At 38.0% G+C, this 16556-nt stretch overlaps 1 protein-coding gene across 1 annotated transcript in view; it reads left to right on the top strand.

Annotated features, from left to right (window-relative positions):
- LOC126095361 (protein unc-13 homolog C) overlaps positions 1-16556 on the top strand; it is a 657358-nt gene that overhangs the window by 442993 nt on the left and 197809 nt on the right. The window contains exons 15-18 of the mRNA XM_049910168.1: positions 900-1099; positions 7597-7747; positions 13703-13987; positions 15253-15420. Of these exons, the coding sequence (XP_049766125.1) occupies positions 900-1099; positions 7597-7747; positions 13703-13987; positions 15253-15420 (804 nt within the window). The remainder of the gene's footprint in view (positions 1-899; positions 1100-7596; positions 7748-13702; positions 13988-15252; positions 15421-16556) is intronic.

Raw genomic sequence — 16556 nt, 5'->3', positions numbered from 1 at the left:
AAGGACGGTGATCATGTTACCGGTTTTCCACATCTTCCCACCATTCCTTGAATTCTTTATGCTGCACAAATGTATGCCCTTGATAATATTTGATGATCAAACTGTGCAGTCAGTCTCTGGAAAACTGCTGTTACTTGTGCTCCTTCATGAGCAAGAAATTTTATAATTATGTGTTGTTCATTGGAGGGATGTAGATGTTGCTCCATCATCATGAGCTTTAGTTGTGGAGCTGTTGAAGCTGTTGGAAGTATGTAACAGATGGCTCTTTTCACTCCTAACAGCCCCACCCAACAGTACTTGAAGTGTTGGTCTGGTTCTACCAGCTGTTGATACTCAGGAACAAAAATGTTGTTTATATTTGATTCTCCCTCATATCTTCGGATTTTTCATTCTATTCTGTACCCAGGAAACTATTTTTAAGCTTCAGAAATTTTATATGATATTTTCAGTGTAGTGCTGTGTCAGTTTTAGCAAAATGTTTTCTTTGACATTATTAAACATATTGTTGTTTTGTCAGTTAAATAAATTCCCATATTTTAACAAGCTCATAGTTACTGAATTAATCCACCTTGTTTGAGCCAAAAATTCATTTAATTTTCTGTTATATTGTTAATATATCCAATTCAGGACATAACATTAATTATTTGCAGTTTTGAGCATGGCTGTTATTTGGCAACTGTATATTAGTTTCAGTATAAGATTAAACAGCCAACCGCCTCTACTAGGAGTATCTTCATCAGAATGAACAGTTGCTAAATCCTTAAATTACATTGCAAAAAAGCAAAAGTCAGAATTTTGAGCAGCTATGCTCAAGTCAAAGATAAAACAAAACATTGTAGCTTTCACCATGTGTACTCAGCTGGGAGCATCAGACTTTTAATTATTTGACTCTGTTTCAGGTCGCACCTTATCATGTACAGTATACATGTCTTCATGAAAACTTGTTCCATTCTCTATGTGAAGAGAACAGCGGAATGGTCAAATTACCGACAGCAAAAGGGGATGATGCTTGGAAAGTGTACTTTGATGAAGCAGCAGAAGAAATTGTTGATGAATTTGCCATGAGATATGGCATTGAATCAATATATCAAGCTATGACGTTAGTATACATCTGGTTCTTGTATAACACATATGTGTAGCTTGTGTACATTGCCTTTCATGATTTAATAACAGTTTCAGGCTAAGATCTCTTCAAAACCTCAAATGTATAACAAGATTTTGATAGAAATGTTAGTAGTACTGTTGTCATTATAATAAAAATGGCGTGCACTCTTAACATATGGGGAAAAAGATAAAATAAGAAACAGTTGGATACCTACCTCAAAAAGATAAAACCATCTGTACTTTAAATTTTGATAACGGTTAATGTATCAGCCACTAGCATTTCTTATGTGTGCAGTGACCTCGTCAACAAAATTCAGAGCTTTCTGTATGTAATTGGATCTGTTCACCCAAAACTGTATCTTTAAAGCTGAAATGCGTTAGTTGTCTGTCCAATACACATTGTGTTCTTTTACTGCACCAGAATTCTACCACGAATTGACCTATCAGTTCACAAACCTGCTCATGTGCTCATATTGCTCCCAATAAAGCCCCATCCTGCACAGTTCATACTCAATAAAGTAGATTCCCTAAAATGCCATGCACTCCATCTACTCCAAATTATACATCTGTGGAGTTGAAAGAGCACTTGATATATTGCTACAGTTTACAGGAAGCTTTCTGGATTACTTTTGGTGTTAAACTGTTTCGTGCCACCATCAGTGAGGTGTGGCTTCCTTCCATTGCTTGAGGTTCACACTCTGCTCCATAAAGAGAAACAAGGCACAAGAAAACAATTCAAGTTATTGGAATGGGGCATGTATGGTTGGTTACCTTATAACATTTTAGACAGGATGTTGATCATGTTACCGGATTTTGGGCTCTTGACTGGAAGTTTCCGTGCTCTGTTTCAGCAAATAGTGCTCTCAATTGTAACAACGAACTTCGATATACTATCTGTCATACCTTTACGTATACAATATCATAACAGTCACTTTATAGTCTTATGTTATAGCTTGAGGTTCACACTCTGCTTCATAAAGAATGTGCCTGGAAACTGAGAGGTCTTGGGTTCGAGCCTCAGTTGGATCATGAATTTTTTGGTCTTCATTTTAACCTAGAATTCGCATTTCTATGATATGAGGAGTTGCCAGAAACAACACAAGGCTCACATTCCACACTGAAGTGTAGGTGCCCCTTCCTGGTTGTATAACTGGGTAGCTTAGGGACATGCAAAGCACCAATGTGGCATGCAGTTGAAAGTCTTGCACCAGGCCATTGAGCCACATGAAATCATTAGTGTTATTAATAGTACAGCTATGTTTGAAATATGTAAATATCAAACACTAATATATTGCAAATCAATTTAAATAACAATAGTACCCAGCCTAGTTTCCTAATGACCATAATGTTTGTAAGAAACTAAAAAGCCATCTTGATTATTACAGGATATTAACAAAATGCAAATTAATGAGATACATAACTTGCAAATTTCTTTATTGCAAAGAGTAATTACATTTTTAAGAAATTACAGCTCATCAGAAAACTTAGGAGATGAAATATGGTGAATACTCTTCAAATATTGTCAGACACATTGGACTGAGTTTTGATCAATTTAAGAAATATTTTAATTGTATCATAATTCAGAATTGCTGAACACACTTCATATGTAATCTTGTTAACATCAAAATTCTGTTTTGATTTTTACACTGTTAATTAAATAAATGACATGTAAAAAGTCACATTCTGAGGAAAACTGACTTTAAAATGTACATTTGTCGAGCAAGTTTCAAAACAACTATGTTCAAAGTACTGTAGTATTAACTACAGAAACTAAAACATGATATTTCCATAAATAATGGCCACTTCTTGAATATAGAATTTGTTCATGAAAGCCTTTAATGTTTGATAGGTTTTTATTGTAATTATTGTTCTCTATTTATTATCTGAGTAGGAAAGTCAAAACATAATCAGCCATTTGAAACTGGAAGTAATTCCAACATTTTGGAATCTCTTGACATGGAATGACACACATTATTTTGATATGATTATGAGGAGACATATTTGCAAAGTCTGTTAAAGTACTAGACAATAGTAACGATGATCTTGCAATGTCATCTTACATTGTGTAGCTGTTATCTACCAATGAAATAAAAGTATCTCTGCAATGGAATTATATTTCAGATGTAATATAACATATTATGCCAGCACTAGCTCTTCTCACAAATTAGGAGTCCATTGCACTAGTATTACACAATGTGTGATAGCAATCATGAATTCTAGCTGAGAACTGCGAGTGGTATTTCAACTAGTATTGCATTACAGGATTTCAATCTACAGTAAATAATAGGGTCTGTTGACAGTTGTAGAGGATTTTTAAATAACCTTTGTGTAAACTAAAACCTGGTGGACTCTCCATCACTTTTAACAACTTTGATATAGGTAAGGGTGGCAATTTTGAAAATTTTATTGACATATCTAGAAGGCTGAACTCTGAACATCTGATTTATGTGTGACACAAGATAAAAATGTTTATGCAGTTCATTACATTTCAGTGTTTTGTGGAAGTGTGGGGAACATTGCTGACAACTATATACATTTACTTTACTGTTTTCTAATAGTGGTGTTAGTGAAATATTTTGACTTGGCCTATTTACCAGAGTCAGTAGAACACATTGAGCAAGAATCAGTGGAGGAGAATGGGGTAGGACTAGTTCAAACAGCTGTAAACATGGTAGCATTTGATCAGTCAGGTCTAGGACAAGGAGGACTAGATCAGGATGGTCTAGAACAAGCAGGACAAGATCATAGTGCAAGCAATGTTTTGCTAGGGTTTCGAAGCAAACTGGAAATGTGGTTCAATACAGAGTTCAAAAAATCTCCAAAATAGATGTTAAAATTTCCAAAGAAATTGATCAAGTGGATGCTAAGCTTTCAAAAGATATTTTGGAAATAGACAATGAGGTCTCAGGTGTAGAGAAAAGGAATGTAAAGTCAAAAGACAAGATTTCAAAAGAATTTAGTTGTTTAGATAAGTTGATTTCAAACTCATTCTTGGAAATGAGAAACTAACTGAGTACTCAGACTGATGAGGTGAAAAATGAGATAAGTGGCCAAGTGACAGCTATATGTGATAAAGCAGAAAAGTTGGGCAAAAGAATGCATAAGGTAGGAGACAAGTTATCAACGCAGACTCCAGACTGGGAGGTGTAGAACTGAAAGTAATTGAAGTGGAGTCACTGGTGCAGGGATGAAGTTTCTATTGTAGAAGCTAAGTGCAGATGTGAAATTTAAACTGTCAATAAGCAAAACACTGATTATATTAATTCTTTGAATGATAAAATTGAGAACATAAAGAAAGATGTATCTGAGAAAGATAACAATGTTACAGTAATGCAGCCACTTCACATGCAAATTTTATTCATGTGCAAAAACAAGTGTAGCAATCACAAAAACGGTCTTGCTCAAAATACTATACTTGAGTATTGCTCATCAGTGTGGGATCCGTACCAGATCGGGTTGACGGAGGAGATAGAGAAGATCCAAAGAAGAGCGGCGCGTTTCGTCACAGGGTTATTTGGTAACCGTGATAGCGTTACGGAGATGTTTAACAAACTCAAGTGGCAGACTCTGCAAGAGAGGCGCTCTGCATCGCGGTGTAGCTTGCTCGCCAGGTTTCGAGAGGGTGCGTTTCTGGATGAGGTATCGAATATATTGCTTCCCCCTACTTATACCTCCCGAGGAGATCACGAATGTAAAATTAGAGAGATTAGAGCGCGCACAGAGGCTTTCAGACAGTCGTTCTTCCCGCGAACCATACGCGACTGGAACAGGAAAGGGAGATAATGACAGTGGCACGTAAAGTGCCCTCCGCCACACACCGTTGGGTGGCTTGCGGAGTATAAATGTAGATGTAGATGTAGATGAAATGATTCTTCAATGTTGGGTGTAATAACTTGTCTAATATGCCTGTGAAAAGTTTCCCCTGGGAGCAACACTGCAAAGATAATTTACTTCCTGAAATAGATAATGATTTAAAAATTAAGTTTGTAAACAGATTTCTTGGGGGAGAAGCATTATTTTGGGTTAACCAACTCAAAGGCCAATGTTAGACGTTTGTGAGTTTGAGAACGTTTTTGAAGAAGTTTTAGTCTGAAGCAAGGGAGGTTGGAATTACGAGTGCATTTTTAAATCCTTTGTAGCAGAAAATGTAACCTATTTATTCTTCATTAAAATCCTGTGGCAAGCCACCAGTTGAAGTCACTCTCAATTCTCAGCTGGACTCTGTGGCTGCTATCACACATCTCATGACATTAGCACAACAAACACATAAATTGTGAGAAGAGTAAAATGATTTCAAAGGATAATGTACTTACTTTTTGTCATGACAGTCTCACAGGCACTGAAAATGCATTGTTGAGTGTCCCAGGATCATTTTCAGTTCTGGACAGTACTGGCATTATAGTTTCTATTACATTTGAAATAATAGTGCTGGCCACGTAATCCAGTGGCAGAGTTACTTTTATTTTGTTCGTAGAATAACTGGAACACAGTGTAACATCACAATGAATGATCATTACTGCTGTTGTGTAATACTTTAATAGACATTGCAAATACATCTGCCCATAATCGTATCAAGACAGTATGTGTCATTTCACATCAAAAGATTCCAAAATAGTGGAATTACTTACAGTTTCAAATGGTTAATTACATTTTGACCTTCTTGTTCAAACAATAAATAGAGACAATATTCACAATAAAAACAGATCAAACATTAATAATTTTCATGAACAAATTCTATATGCAAGTAGTGACTCTTAATTTACGGAAATATAATGTGTTTATTTTTTTTTAAACTTGCTCCTTAGATGTACATTTCAAAGTTAGTTTTCCTCAGAATGTGACTTCTTAGATGTTGTTTATTTAATTAACAGTGTAAAAATCCAAACAGAACAGAATTCTGATGTTGATAATATTACAAATCAGGCTGTTTTACAATTCTGATTTACAATACAATTAAAATATTTCATATTTCAATAATCAGTTAATCCATCATGTTTGACAAGAATTGATGTGTATTATGGGTACTCCATCTAGTATGTTCCTGGATATTCAAGAAATTTTTAAAATGGTATCATTCTCAAACTAGATTTAGTGCTGTTGTTATTTAAACTGCTTTGTAATGTGTTAGTTTTTTATGTTTGTCTGTTTCAAATGTAGTTGTAATTTTAGCTTTCCTACAGACTTTGTTCTTTTTCTCAGTATGAGAATGGTAAGTTGACTGTTATGATACTGTATAGGTATGGCTATAGGTATCGCCGATAGTATAACAAAGTTTGTTATTGCAGTTAAGAACATTGTTTGCTGAAACAGAGTGTGAAAACTCAAATGAAGAATCTGGTACCTAGTATTATAAAAAGGATAGACTGCTACTCACCATGTAGAGGAGGTAAATTGGAGACTAGCACAACGAATAGACTGCTAAACATGCCAGGTTTCAGCCAAAAGCCTTCTTCTAAAGTAGGCAGCACATACACATTCACTCAAGCATAGCTCACACACACATGACCCCTGTTCTGGCCACTGAGGCCAGACTGTGAGCAGCTGCACATGATGGGAGAAGCAATCTTGTGTGGTGGTGGTAAGGAGGAGGCTGTGGCTGGGAGAGATGACAGAAAGAAGGGTAGTTGAGGAGGGGGGGGGGGGGATGGTAAACTGCTGCTTGTGAGAACATACAGGGACATGATGGGGACATTGTAGGGCAGTTGGTTGCAGTCAGGAGGTTAAATGGTGTGGGAGGGATAGGAAAAAGGAGATAAGTTGAGGAGGAGGAAAAAGACTTTGGTGTGTTGGTGGACTAGAAGGCTGTGTAGTGCTGGAGTAGGAGCAGGGAAGGTAAAGTCACTCCAGTAGGAATAACAGTACAGATAAGGAGATGTGAACAACAAAGTCTTCATTTCTTTATCTTGCAAGCTTTATGTCTAGCTTGTTTGCAAGTTAGAACTCATTCCCTGTGCTCTTATAGTCTCTTTGTGTATTTACACTACAGTAACCACCCACATTCCTAATTAAATAAAAAATACATTGAATAAAATTAGGTCTAAAATTATATGTAGGATACATTTCCTATGTATCAGACAGCTCAGCTATTAAAAACCCATTCATAACCTAAAACATGACCAAAGTAACATGCTGTATTGTGTAGTTTGCATGATTTAATAAATTTTAATTAATAATTCATTCACAGATTTTAGTACAAATTCCCTCTGTTTTGATTTATTATGTTGGTTATCTAAAAGTTTAATGAATAATTCTTTTACAGGTTGTGATTTATTATGATGGTTCTCGACTGTCAGGAAGTAACATGTGTATTTTACTGTTTAGGTTCATTGTTATGGATGTATGTGTGCTTTGTTACTTAAAAATTTTCTGCTGACCAGTAATTTATTTTGAAATGTAATGCAGTCATAACAGTAAAATGTGATCTATCACATACATTCTATACAACATTCAGTGTGACTTATTTGAATAATGACTTACAATGTCAAATTTCAGGCACTTTCATTGCTTATCAACAAAGTACCTGTGCCCTGGAGTGCCTGCTGTGATGAGTACTCTTCTTGCCAACATTAATGCATATTACGCACACACTACAGCATCTTCTGCTGTATCAGCAAGTGACCGCTTTGCAGCGTCAAACTTTGGGGTGAGTAGTGAATGATACACTGAGATATTCCGCAACTTTATCAGATTACAACAACAACAACAACAACAACAATAATAATAATAATAATAATAATAATAATAATAATAGGCCTGAACTAACAATAAAATACACTGCTGAATGTGAACACTTCAGCACACTGAAGTTATGGAGACAGGAGAAAAAAAAAGTTTAACACTCTTGAGCTAAGGTATACATTGTTGCAGCTTTAGCTGAACATAAAATGGAAATTGCACGAATCAAATAGGAAGATCGTGTTGTATACAAACTAATGTTAGACTTAAAGATTAATGAATACTGTTTCAAACAGCACTTTGAATGGTGTACCAGAATAGAGGATGTAATGACACTTTACAGGCAACCAGCAGTAAATATTTTAAGGGGACTAGGATGTCAAACAGGCCGACTACGAGAAGGAGAGGTACCCCAGGACATTTTAATTTGCACTGTCTATACTTTTACAAATAAATTCATAAAACTTTGTCAGCATGACCAGAAAGAATTCAGAATTCACTCTCATAGTAGTGGAAGTTCAAAAACACGAAAAAATAATATTTTTTAAATGTGAAATTTCATGATTGTTTTCACTTACTGTTGGCTGAATTTGTTGCTATAGGTACACTTTTCTTCATACGTAAGAGAGATTCTTCAATGAATTTTGCACAGCTTACGAACCATACTTACAGGTGTATGAAACTCTAGAATTCATTTAATCTGTGGAAAAATGAATGGGCTGTTACATTTTAAACTTCATGTTTAGAGAAAACTCGAATTTTATAGTTAATTATCTCAATTTTTATTACAGTTTTTAACAGATTTGGGAAATTCTAGAGTTCCATACACTTATAAGTATGGTTTGTATGCTGTGCAAAATTCATCAAAGAATCTCTATTACTTAAGAAGAAAAGAGTACCTACAGCAACAAATGCAGCCAATACCAAGTAAAAAAATGATGAAATTTCACATGTAAAAAAAATTTGTTTTGTTATGTGTTTGAACTTTCTCTGCTATGAGTGTGAATCCTGAATCCTTCCTGGTCATGCTAACAAAGTTTTATGAATTTATTTGTAAAAGTATAGACAGTGTAAATTAAAATGTCCTGTGGTGCCTCTCCTGCTCCAAGTCGGCCCGTTTCACGTCCTACCCCCCTTAAGATTCAAAAAGTAGTTGAGAAAGATTACGTATACTTAACAACAACAAAAAATAACTATTTGTGGACACTAAAATTAATTTGCTGATGTAAGTATTGATTGAGGACACTTGGATTTTTTTATGACGACTTTTGGATTCCCAACAAGGGTACAAGCATATATTGCAACTGCCATTGACAATTTGTTTTTAGAACCAACTCACTTCAGTAATGTAGATACATATTGCTAGTGTATAGTGCATCTGACCAGGATAGACAGATTTTTTTAAAAATGATGACCTGTTACTTCAAGATTATAAAAGAAAAGAAGTAATTTGCAGAGTTGTAAACAAGGACTCAACCAGTCTTTATAGAATGTTTGCAGAAAGAATTGTGAGATGAGATTTCTAAAATGAATGGTAGTACTTAAGTTCTGAAACTCATAACAGAAGAAAGCACAAGATGACACCTCCAGATGAAGAATATTTAGTGACCTCACAGGACAATAGTTCACAGCAGCTTTAATGTATTTCATAGCCACGTGGCAAGACAGGTACAGTACAATTCTAGTCACTATAGTAAATAGCACAATGAACGAAAGCAAACTGATGGCGGGCTTCGATATCATACATAGATGGCATGTCACAGGTGTCCATGTCCACACTGGGCTCTGGCACAGAAGGGAGCTGCTGTGGTGGGGGTGGGGCAGTCAGAGCTGGTACAGCAGTTTGATCTGATCCATCTTGGGCAGCCTATAAACTGAGGGAGATGAGAGAATTACTGGAACTAGCTAACAGGTCTCAGAACCAGAATGCAGGAGCAGCTGAAGAGCAGGAGGAGATATAGCTGAAGCTCTGGTGGAAGACAACCGAAAGGTGGTATCACCACAATGTAAGTGATGGCTGATGTGTAGTCTGTTGCAGACAGAGATGATTTTCATGGTGTGTCACCATCCAGTCCCCCATGGTTAGAGTGAACATGTGACACCCCTGGTGCTACCAGTTGACTGCTGGAGTCCACTTGTCTTGGCATCTGGAGCCCTGCACCCATACGCAGGTGCCTGGCTGGAAGCATGGAGTTAGCACTGCAGACAGTATCACAGGCACTGGCAGTGAGGAATGGAGGAGCACGCAGAGTTGATGGCCATGGAAGATTTTTGCCAGGTTCTTCTCCCCTATTGGCATCAATATGTAGGAAATAAAAAAAAAAATTGTAGCAACCCATCAGTAGAAGGGTCGTTCACATATTCATTTATATGTGTTTTAAAAGTTTTCATGAATATTTTGCCTCACCATTTGATTGGGGATGGAAAGACAGAGACAACAGGTGTTGATGCCACTTCAGCACAGAACTCGCTGAAAACCCGAGAACAAAATTGTAGTCCATTTCCAACACCAGAGGAAGTCCTGCAGTACCGAAAATTCTGCTGAGCACTGCGACTGCAGCCTTTGCACTCATTGACCGACAGCTGACCACATACAGAAAGTTGGAGTACACATTTAGGACTATCAGCCAGGTAGTATCCAGGAAGGGGCATGCAAAGTCGACATGAACCTGTTCCAGCGGGTGTGGGTGCATCGGCCAGAGTGAGAATGTTTAGCAGGGAGCCACTTGCTGTTATTCACACTGGTACCACTTGCTGATAAGGTGTTTGACCTGATGGTCTATTCCTGGCTAGTTCACATGGTGATGGATGAGCAGTAAAGTTTGTGAGACAGTCCAGTGACCTTAGTGCAAGAGCTATAATATCTTTGGGCACAAAGGTTCCAGCAGGACGACCCAGAGAGAACATTGATAACTCTGCCCACCAAGATTAGCCAGTATTAGAAATGAAAGTGATGTCGCAATAGATTGGAATCTCAAGTGGGAATACAGTCCGGCCATCCCTGTTGTATATATCATCATACCTGTTGTTAAATGATCTCCTTGGCCTCAGCCGCAGCTGCATTGGCACCCATCATGGGAAAAGCATCATCCACCTGTTGAGCCTCTTTGTCCAATGGGAAGCACAAGATCTCGTCTTGGTTGAAGTCAAGGTTGGGGCTCATCAGGACATGGGTTAGGGCATTCACATTTGTGTGTTGAGTACTATTGTGGAAGTGAATTTCTTAATTGTACCGGCTAAGAAAGAGTGACCAGTGCTAGAGCTAGTGGGAAGTACTGTCAGTCAGCTTTGTTATGGGACTGAAGAGGGAGATCAACAGCTTATGACCTCTAAAGAGGCGAAACATTGTTCTGTATTTGAATACATTGCAAAGGTGATAGCAAGGGCCTCTTTTTCGATTTGCACATATCAGGCTCCACTCAGAGGCTTCTGCTGCTGCGTCTAGCTGTTTGCCCAGTTGAAATTTTTTGTGAAATAGTGCTGATAGGAGGGCCTTCTTCAGGGTCTTGAATGTCTGTTCACATGCCTCTGACAATACGAAAGGCATACCCTTCTTTCTTGTTGAGCAGGTGCACAGTCGATGCCACATCTGGGGTAAATTTTCTGCAGTACCTTATTTTCCCCAAGAGTGACCAGAACACCTTTAAATTTGTGGGACAAGGAAGTGCAACCAGTTTCTCTGTGCCTGTAATATCTTTGTGTTTATGTTAATGATCAGGACTTTTCGTGGTTCCTCATCCAGTGGTAGTATTATGCAAGGTTCAGAGAGATTGACCTTATTGAAATACTGGCCTCTTGTGAGTATAGAGAAAAGCACAGGCGCAGTTTCCTTGACAGATTTTTCAATTAACCAAAAGTGTTGCCAACTCACTTTGCAGACATGGTTTCAATGACTTCAAGACTGTCAATCCATCAGGCTCATTCTCGATGGCACCCAGTAGTGCGAGGGGCATGGATCATGCTCAGCAGTAGCAAGTGAATGCCGACTTCTTTAATATAATGTGTGCTGTAAAGTTCTTCACTTTTCCTAGACCCCCCCCTCCCCCCTCCTCCCTCAGAGAAAATGTCAGAGTAATCCTTACTGAGGGTTTCCAATTCACAAAAAAGTACTTGTTCTGAGACCAGGTGGACCGAGGCATATGTTACCAATTCTAAAATAAAAAATACATTAAGGCCAAATAGATTCTTTGTATCTGTACTGTGAACAACATGGAAGGTAAGGTGTCATATCTCATTTTTGTACATCACCACAGTTGTGAGTGATCATTGAGTGGAATGTATTAGCAGCACTAGCAACTGGAGATACATTTGAATGCTTAACAAGGATGCACAGACACCAGCACAAAGCGAGCATGATGAACAGTTTCTTAGGAGACCACTGTGGCTTGAGACTACAACAAAACCATGTTAATGTCTATTAGGTCCTGTGAAGGTGAGTATTTTTTGTCCAGAGCACAGCAGCCAGAAGCAAGCTGTACTTCCTTCTGGCATGTCTCGCTCTATGCCCACTTGTTGGAGTAGTCTTCTCTGACATGTGTTCAGAAACAGTCTAGGCATGACTGAAATGAGGGCGTGTCAGGGGCTGAGACTATTTTCCTTTTTTTTCTGAGAAGGAGCTGGAGTGTAGCAATGTATGCACTCTACTGTTGCTACATTTTCTGTGTTGTCAAAGTTGGATTCTCTGCTGGGTCTGAAGTGACAGCTCCTGCCTCGCCCCAGAATTCAAATCAGCGACCCATTGCCTAGAAAACTGCGAAGGACTGAGCCCATTTTAAAACGTCCTCCAAAGTAGAATCCTCAAATTGTAGAGCTTTCTGATGCACCTTCTTGTCCAGAGGTGCCCAAATGATCGCGTGCTTAATCGTTTACCTCTGCATATGATACCTTATGTACTGGAGTCACAAAACGCCATTTCCAACTGAGTCCCACCAGGTGAGCTTCCCATGTGCTCTATGACTCATTAGGCTGTTTGCGACACCAATGGAATTCCACATGGGATGCAGTGATGTGAAAGTATTGGTGAAAGTAGGTAGTTAATGGAGCACACATTTTGTCAAAGATCAGGTGAGTCAGTTCTGTGAGAGGGGCCAATTTGCACAAAAACTGGTATGTTCTGGGCAAGATCTGTGACAGGAAAAGTGATTTTCCACATGTGAGTCCAATATCTGGAATGCTGGGGACACTTCTTATATGCTTCCCACTGTTCTGCCATCTTGTAGTGAGGAAGGAGTCATGGCAAATTTGTAGCCGATTGGTGGGAGAGTTACACTTAAAACAGGGCTTCCTTACATTTCTGGCCCTCTAACTGCTGTTGCAGAAATTGCTGTTGTACGACTACCACGACACACCCAGTGGCCTGTCGCTGAGGGTCTGTGGTTACATAACTAACATGAAGAATACCCATTATCATCAGCATTCATGGTGTAACTCACAACATAAAAAAGACATCAGACGACACCTCCAGAACCAGTGTATTTAATGATCTCACAGGACAAAGTTCATAACGGATATGATGTATGGGGTAGCCACATGACAAGACAGTTATAGTACAGTGCTAGGCTAGCATAGTAAATAGCATGATAGCAAACGGAGGGTGATAGCATGCGTACATTGCATGTCACAGGTGATGCTGGTAGGTGCCTGTGCAGCCATCATGCACGATCACTCGGCTGCAGTGGGAGGGGAGGGGGGTAATATGTAATTCTGCAGTGGTCTGTCTTTTTACTGTTCAGTCATATGGTCATGTGACAGTGCAACCAAGAATGTTTCAAAATGAGAGACAATTATGTATAACTCATGGAAGGAAACAAGTATAATTCTGCTAGCATATTGTTTATCTAACATTTTGTTTCTGTTTGTAATTACTCATGTCTTTTTCTCTCTGTTTTCTGTACTCATTGTATTCTTTTCTGTCTGATTTTAGAAGGAGAAATTTGTTAAGCTGCTGGACCAATTGCACAATTCACTTCGGATAGATTTGTCAATGTACCGCAACAACTTTCCAGCATCGAGCCAAGAAAAACTTATGGATCTTAAGTCTACTGTGGATCTGCTCACCAGCATCACTTTCTTTCGCATGAAAGTCCAAGAACTTTCTAGTCCTCCACGTGCAAGCACAGTTGTGAAAGACTGTGTAAAAGCATGTCTTCGATCTACATATCAGTTCCTCTTTGAGAACTGTTATGAGCTTTACAACAGAGAATTCCAGGTCAGTATCAAGAAAATGAAGGTGTAATTGTCTAAAACAAAAATTAGCCATGAAGGAAACAAGTAAAACACAAACATAGTTGTGTTACTTTATTTATTTTAACTAACTATGTTTAATTAGTAAAAACAGATCGAATTATTTTAAAAGCGCTTGAAGTATTTTGATAATATCAGTGACATTAATTGAGCATTTCTAATTCACTCCTTTATTCATTCATTCTTATCTTGCTTTTTAGTTGTAAATAAGGCCCACATACACAAACTATAACTTAACTTGCAATTTCACATGAGGAGCAGTGCGATAAATGTTTCAACTTTAGCAATACTGATCTATTTTCCATAACATATATTACCAATGGAGAAGTGGATTCTTCCTGCCCATCCTTAAAAAAATGTAAAACAGCTTGTTAATTGTTGTTGACATATATTAACAACATACTTTTTAAAGAGATGATGATGTGTAAGTATGGTCCACGACCTTCACAAGGTAACATGCTTTAGATAATGTGTACTGTGTAAGTTTAACTGAAAAATTGAAAAGATTTATGAAATCCGATATAACACTTTGTTAAGGATTATAATTTTTTTCCCAACTTTTCAAAATATAAAGTGTCTGACTAGAGTACTAGAGCGGTTGTAGACGAATGTGTCAGAGAGGAAGTTACCCTGTGAGCAGAGTGGTCAGGTTGGGATCTGTCTTGTGATGGTGAATCTTTTTGTGATTGTCGGCTTGGTCTCATTGATAAGGTATCTAAGAAGGAAGCGGAGGTGAGATTAGAAGTTTCTAGAAGGTTATTGAAGGACAGTGGAGGGGAATAGTGAAGGTATGTCATTTATGAAGGTGCAGAAGATTTCCCATGCCACCTTTTTTACTGTAATTAACTTTTCCATATCTTAGATGCTCAGCAGCCATCTTATTTGATATTTGATTAAGGACGCAGCAAAAGGCACAGTGGTGAAATACTGTAAATCAATTTGAAAAGGCAAGATTCAAATACTTAATGAGCCATCTCAATTTAGATTTTATGTTTGTTCTCTTCAGGCACTTCAGGCACTTACCAGTAGTATTCATTCAAGAAGGCAATGAAGGCAATGATTGATTCCGCACCCAACATTCTCCCAACCTGGGCTTGTGCTCTGTTTTTAATGATCTCACTGCCATGAAGACTCCAGTAAATCTTTTTATTTCACACTGAGGGCATACATGCCAGCATAATTATGATGGCTTGCAATTAAGCAGTAATGAAAAATGTCGTAACTTCATAGGTCGACCCAAATGAAGCCAAAAGGGACCAAGAGGATCACGGGCCTCGCCTGGATAGTTTGGATTTCTGGCACAAACTTATTGCACTCATAGTGTCCGTCATAGAAGAAGACCGCAATAGTTATGCTCCTGTACTGAATCAATTTCCTCAGGAGCTCAATATTGGCCAGGTAAGTTAGTTGAAACCTTTCTTTTTTAAGTGAAAATATTTGAATGGCTCTGTGTTTTATGCCATTTGTTTCACTCTTTTGACCTGAAAAACTGAATTCTGTGGGAATAGCATTTTCCAGGCTTACACATGTAAGCTGTAAATGCTGCTTTCTTGACTGGAATAGTGGTCCCTAATTTGTAGTTCTACCCAATTTCTCCAATTTCATGTTTTTTGCGACTCTACACCATAAATTTATAGCCCCTGTGAAAAGCCGATAAGACCAGTGCTAAAAATTCCCTGATTTTACATTTCTTCCTAGTAAGGTTTACCTTGATTCTAAGTTTCTATTCAGTGTCTCATTTGACTTTGTCCCGTTTTCATCCTATTGACACTTGTGAGGGGTACAGACGGACGGCATTCATGCAAAATACTTTTGAACATGTTTCCTGAAAATTGTCTTGAGCAGCTAGCTTGGCATCCCACATGCAAAGGAAATATCTTAGACCTTGCAGCTTCAAATGGACTGGACCTTATCAACACTGTCAGTATAGAAATGGGGATTAGCGATCATGATGCCATTATAGCAACTATGATTATGAAATTCAATTTCTGCTAGATAGAGCAGATAAGCGCTTATTAACATCTCACTTAAACAGTGAATTGGCATCACTTAGTTCCAAGTGTATAAATGATGGAAAAGACCCACCACGGTTTAATAACAAAATTCAGCGGATGCCAAGGAAGCAGTGGCTGTTGCACTGTTAGTTCAAAGGGGAATGCATAAATGATGACAAACAAAGGTTAGTAGAAATTCATGTGTTTGTGAAAAGATATATTCGGAAAACATACAACTACTGCCAGCATCACAGCTTAGCAAAAGATCTGGCAAAGAACCCGAGAAAATTCTGGTCATATATAAAGTGGGTAAGCGGGTCTAAGGTGTTCGTTCACTCCCTTGTTCCTCATTCTGGTGTGGCAATTGAAGATCACAATACGAAAGCTGAAGTTTAAAATTTCACATTCAAGGGATCGTTTGCACAAACATACCGTCATTTGACCATTGGATAGACTCCCATATGGACGACAAAGTAATAAGCATACCTGGCATAGAGAAACAAGAAAAGGATTTGAAAGCAAATAAATCACCAAGTCAGG

This window comes from Schistocerca cancellata, chromosome 8 (genome assembly GCF_023864275.1).
Source record: "Schistocerca cancellata isolate TAMUIC-IGC-003103 chromosome 8, iqSchCanc2.1, whole genome shotgun sequence".
Taxonomy (NCBI): Eukaryota; Metazoa; Arthropoda; class Insecta; order Orthoptera; family Acrididae; genus Schistocerca; species Schistocerca cancellata.
The sequence above is the reverse complement of the archived record's forward strand: the minus strand, read 5'-3'. Positions and strand labels throughout refer to the sequence as shown.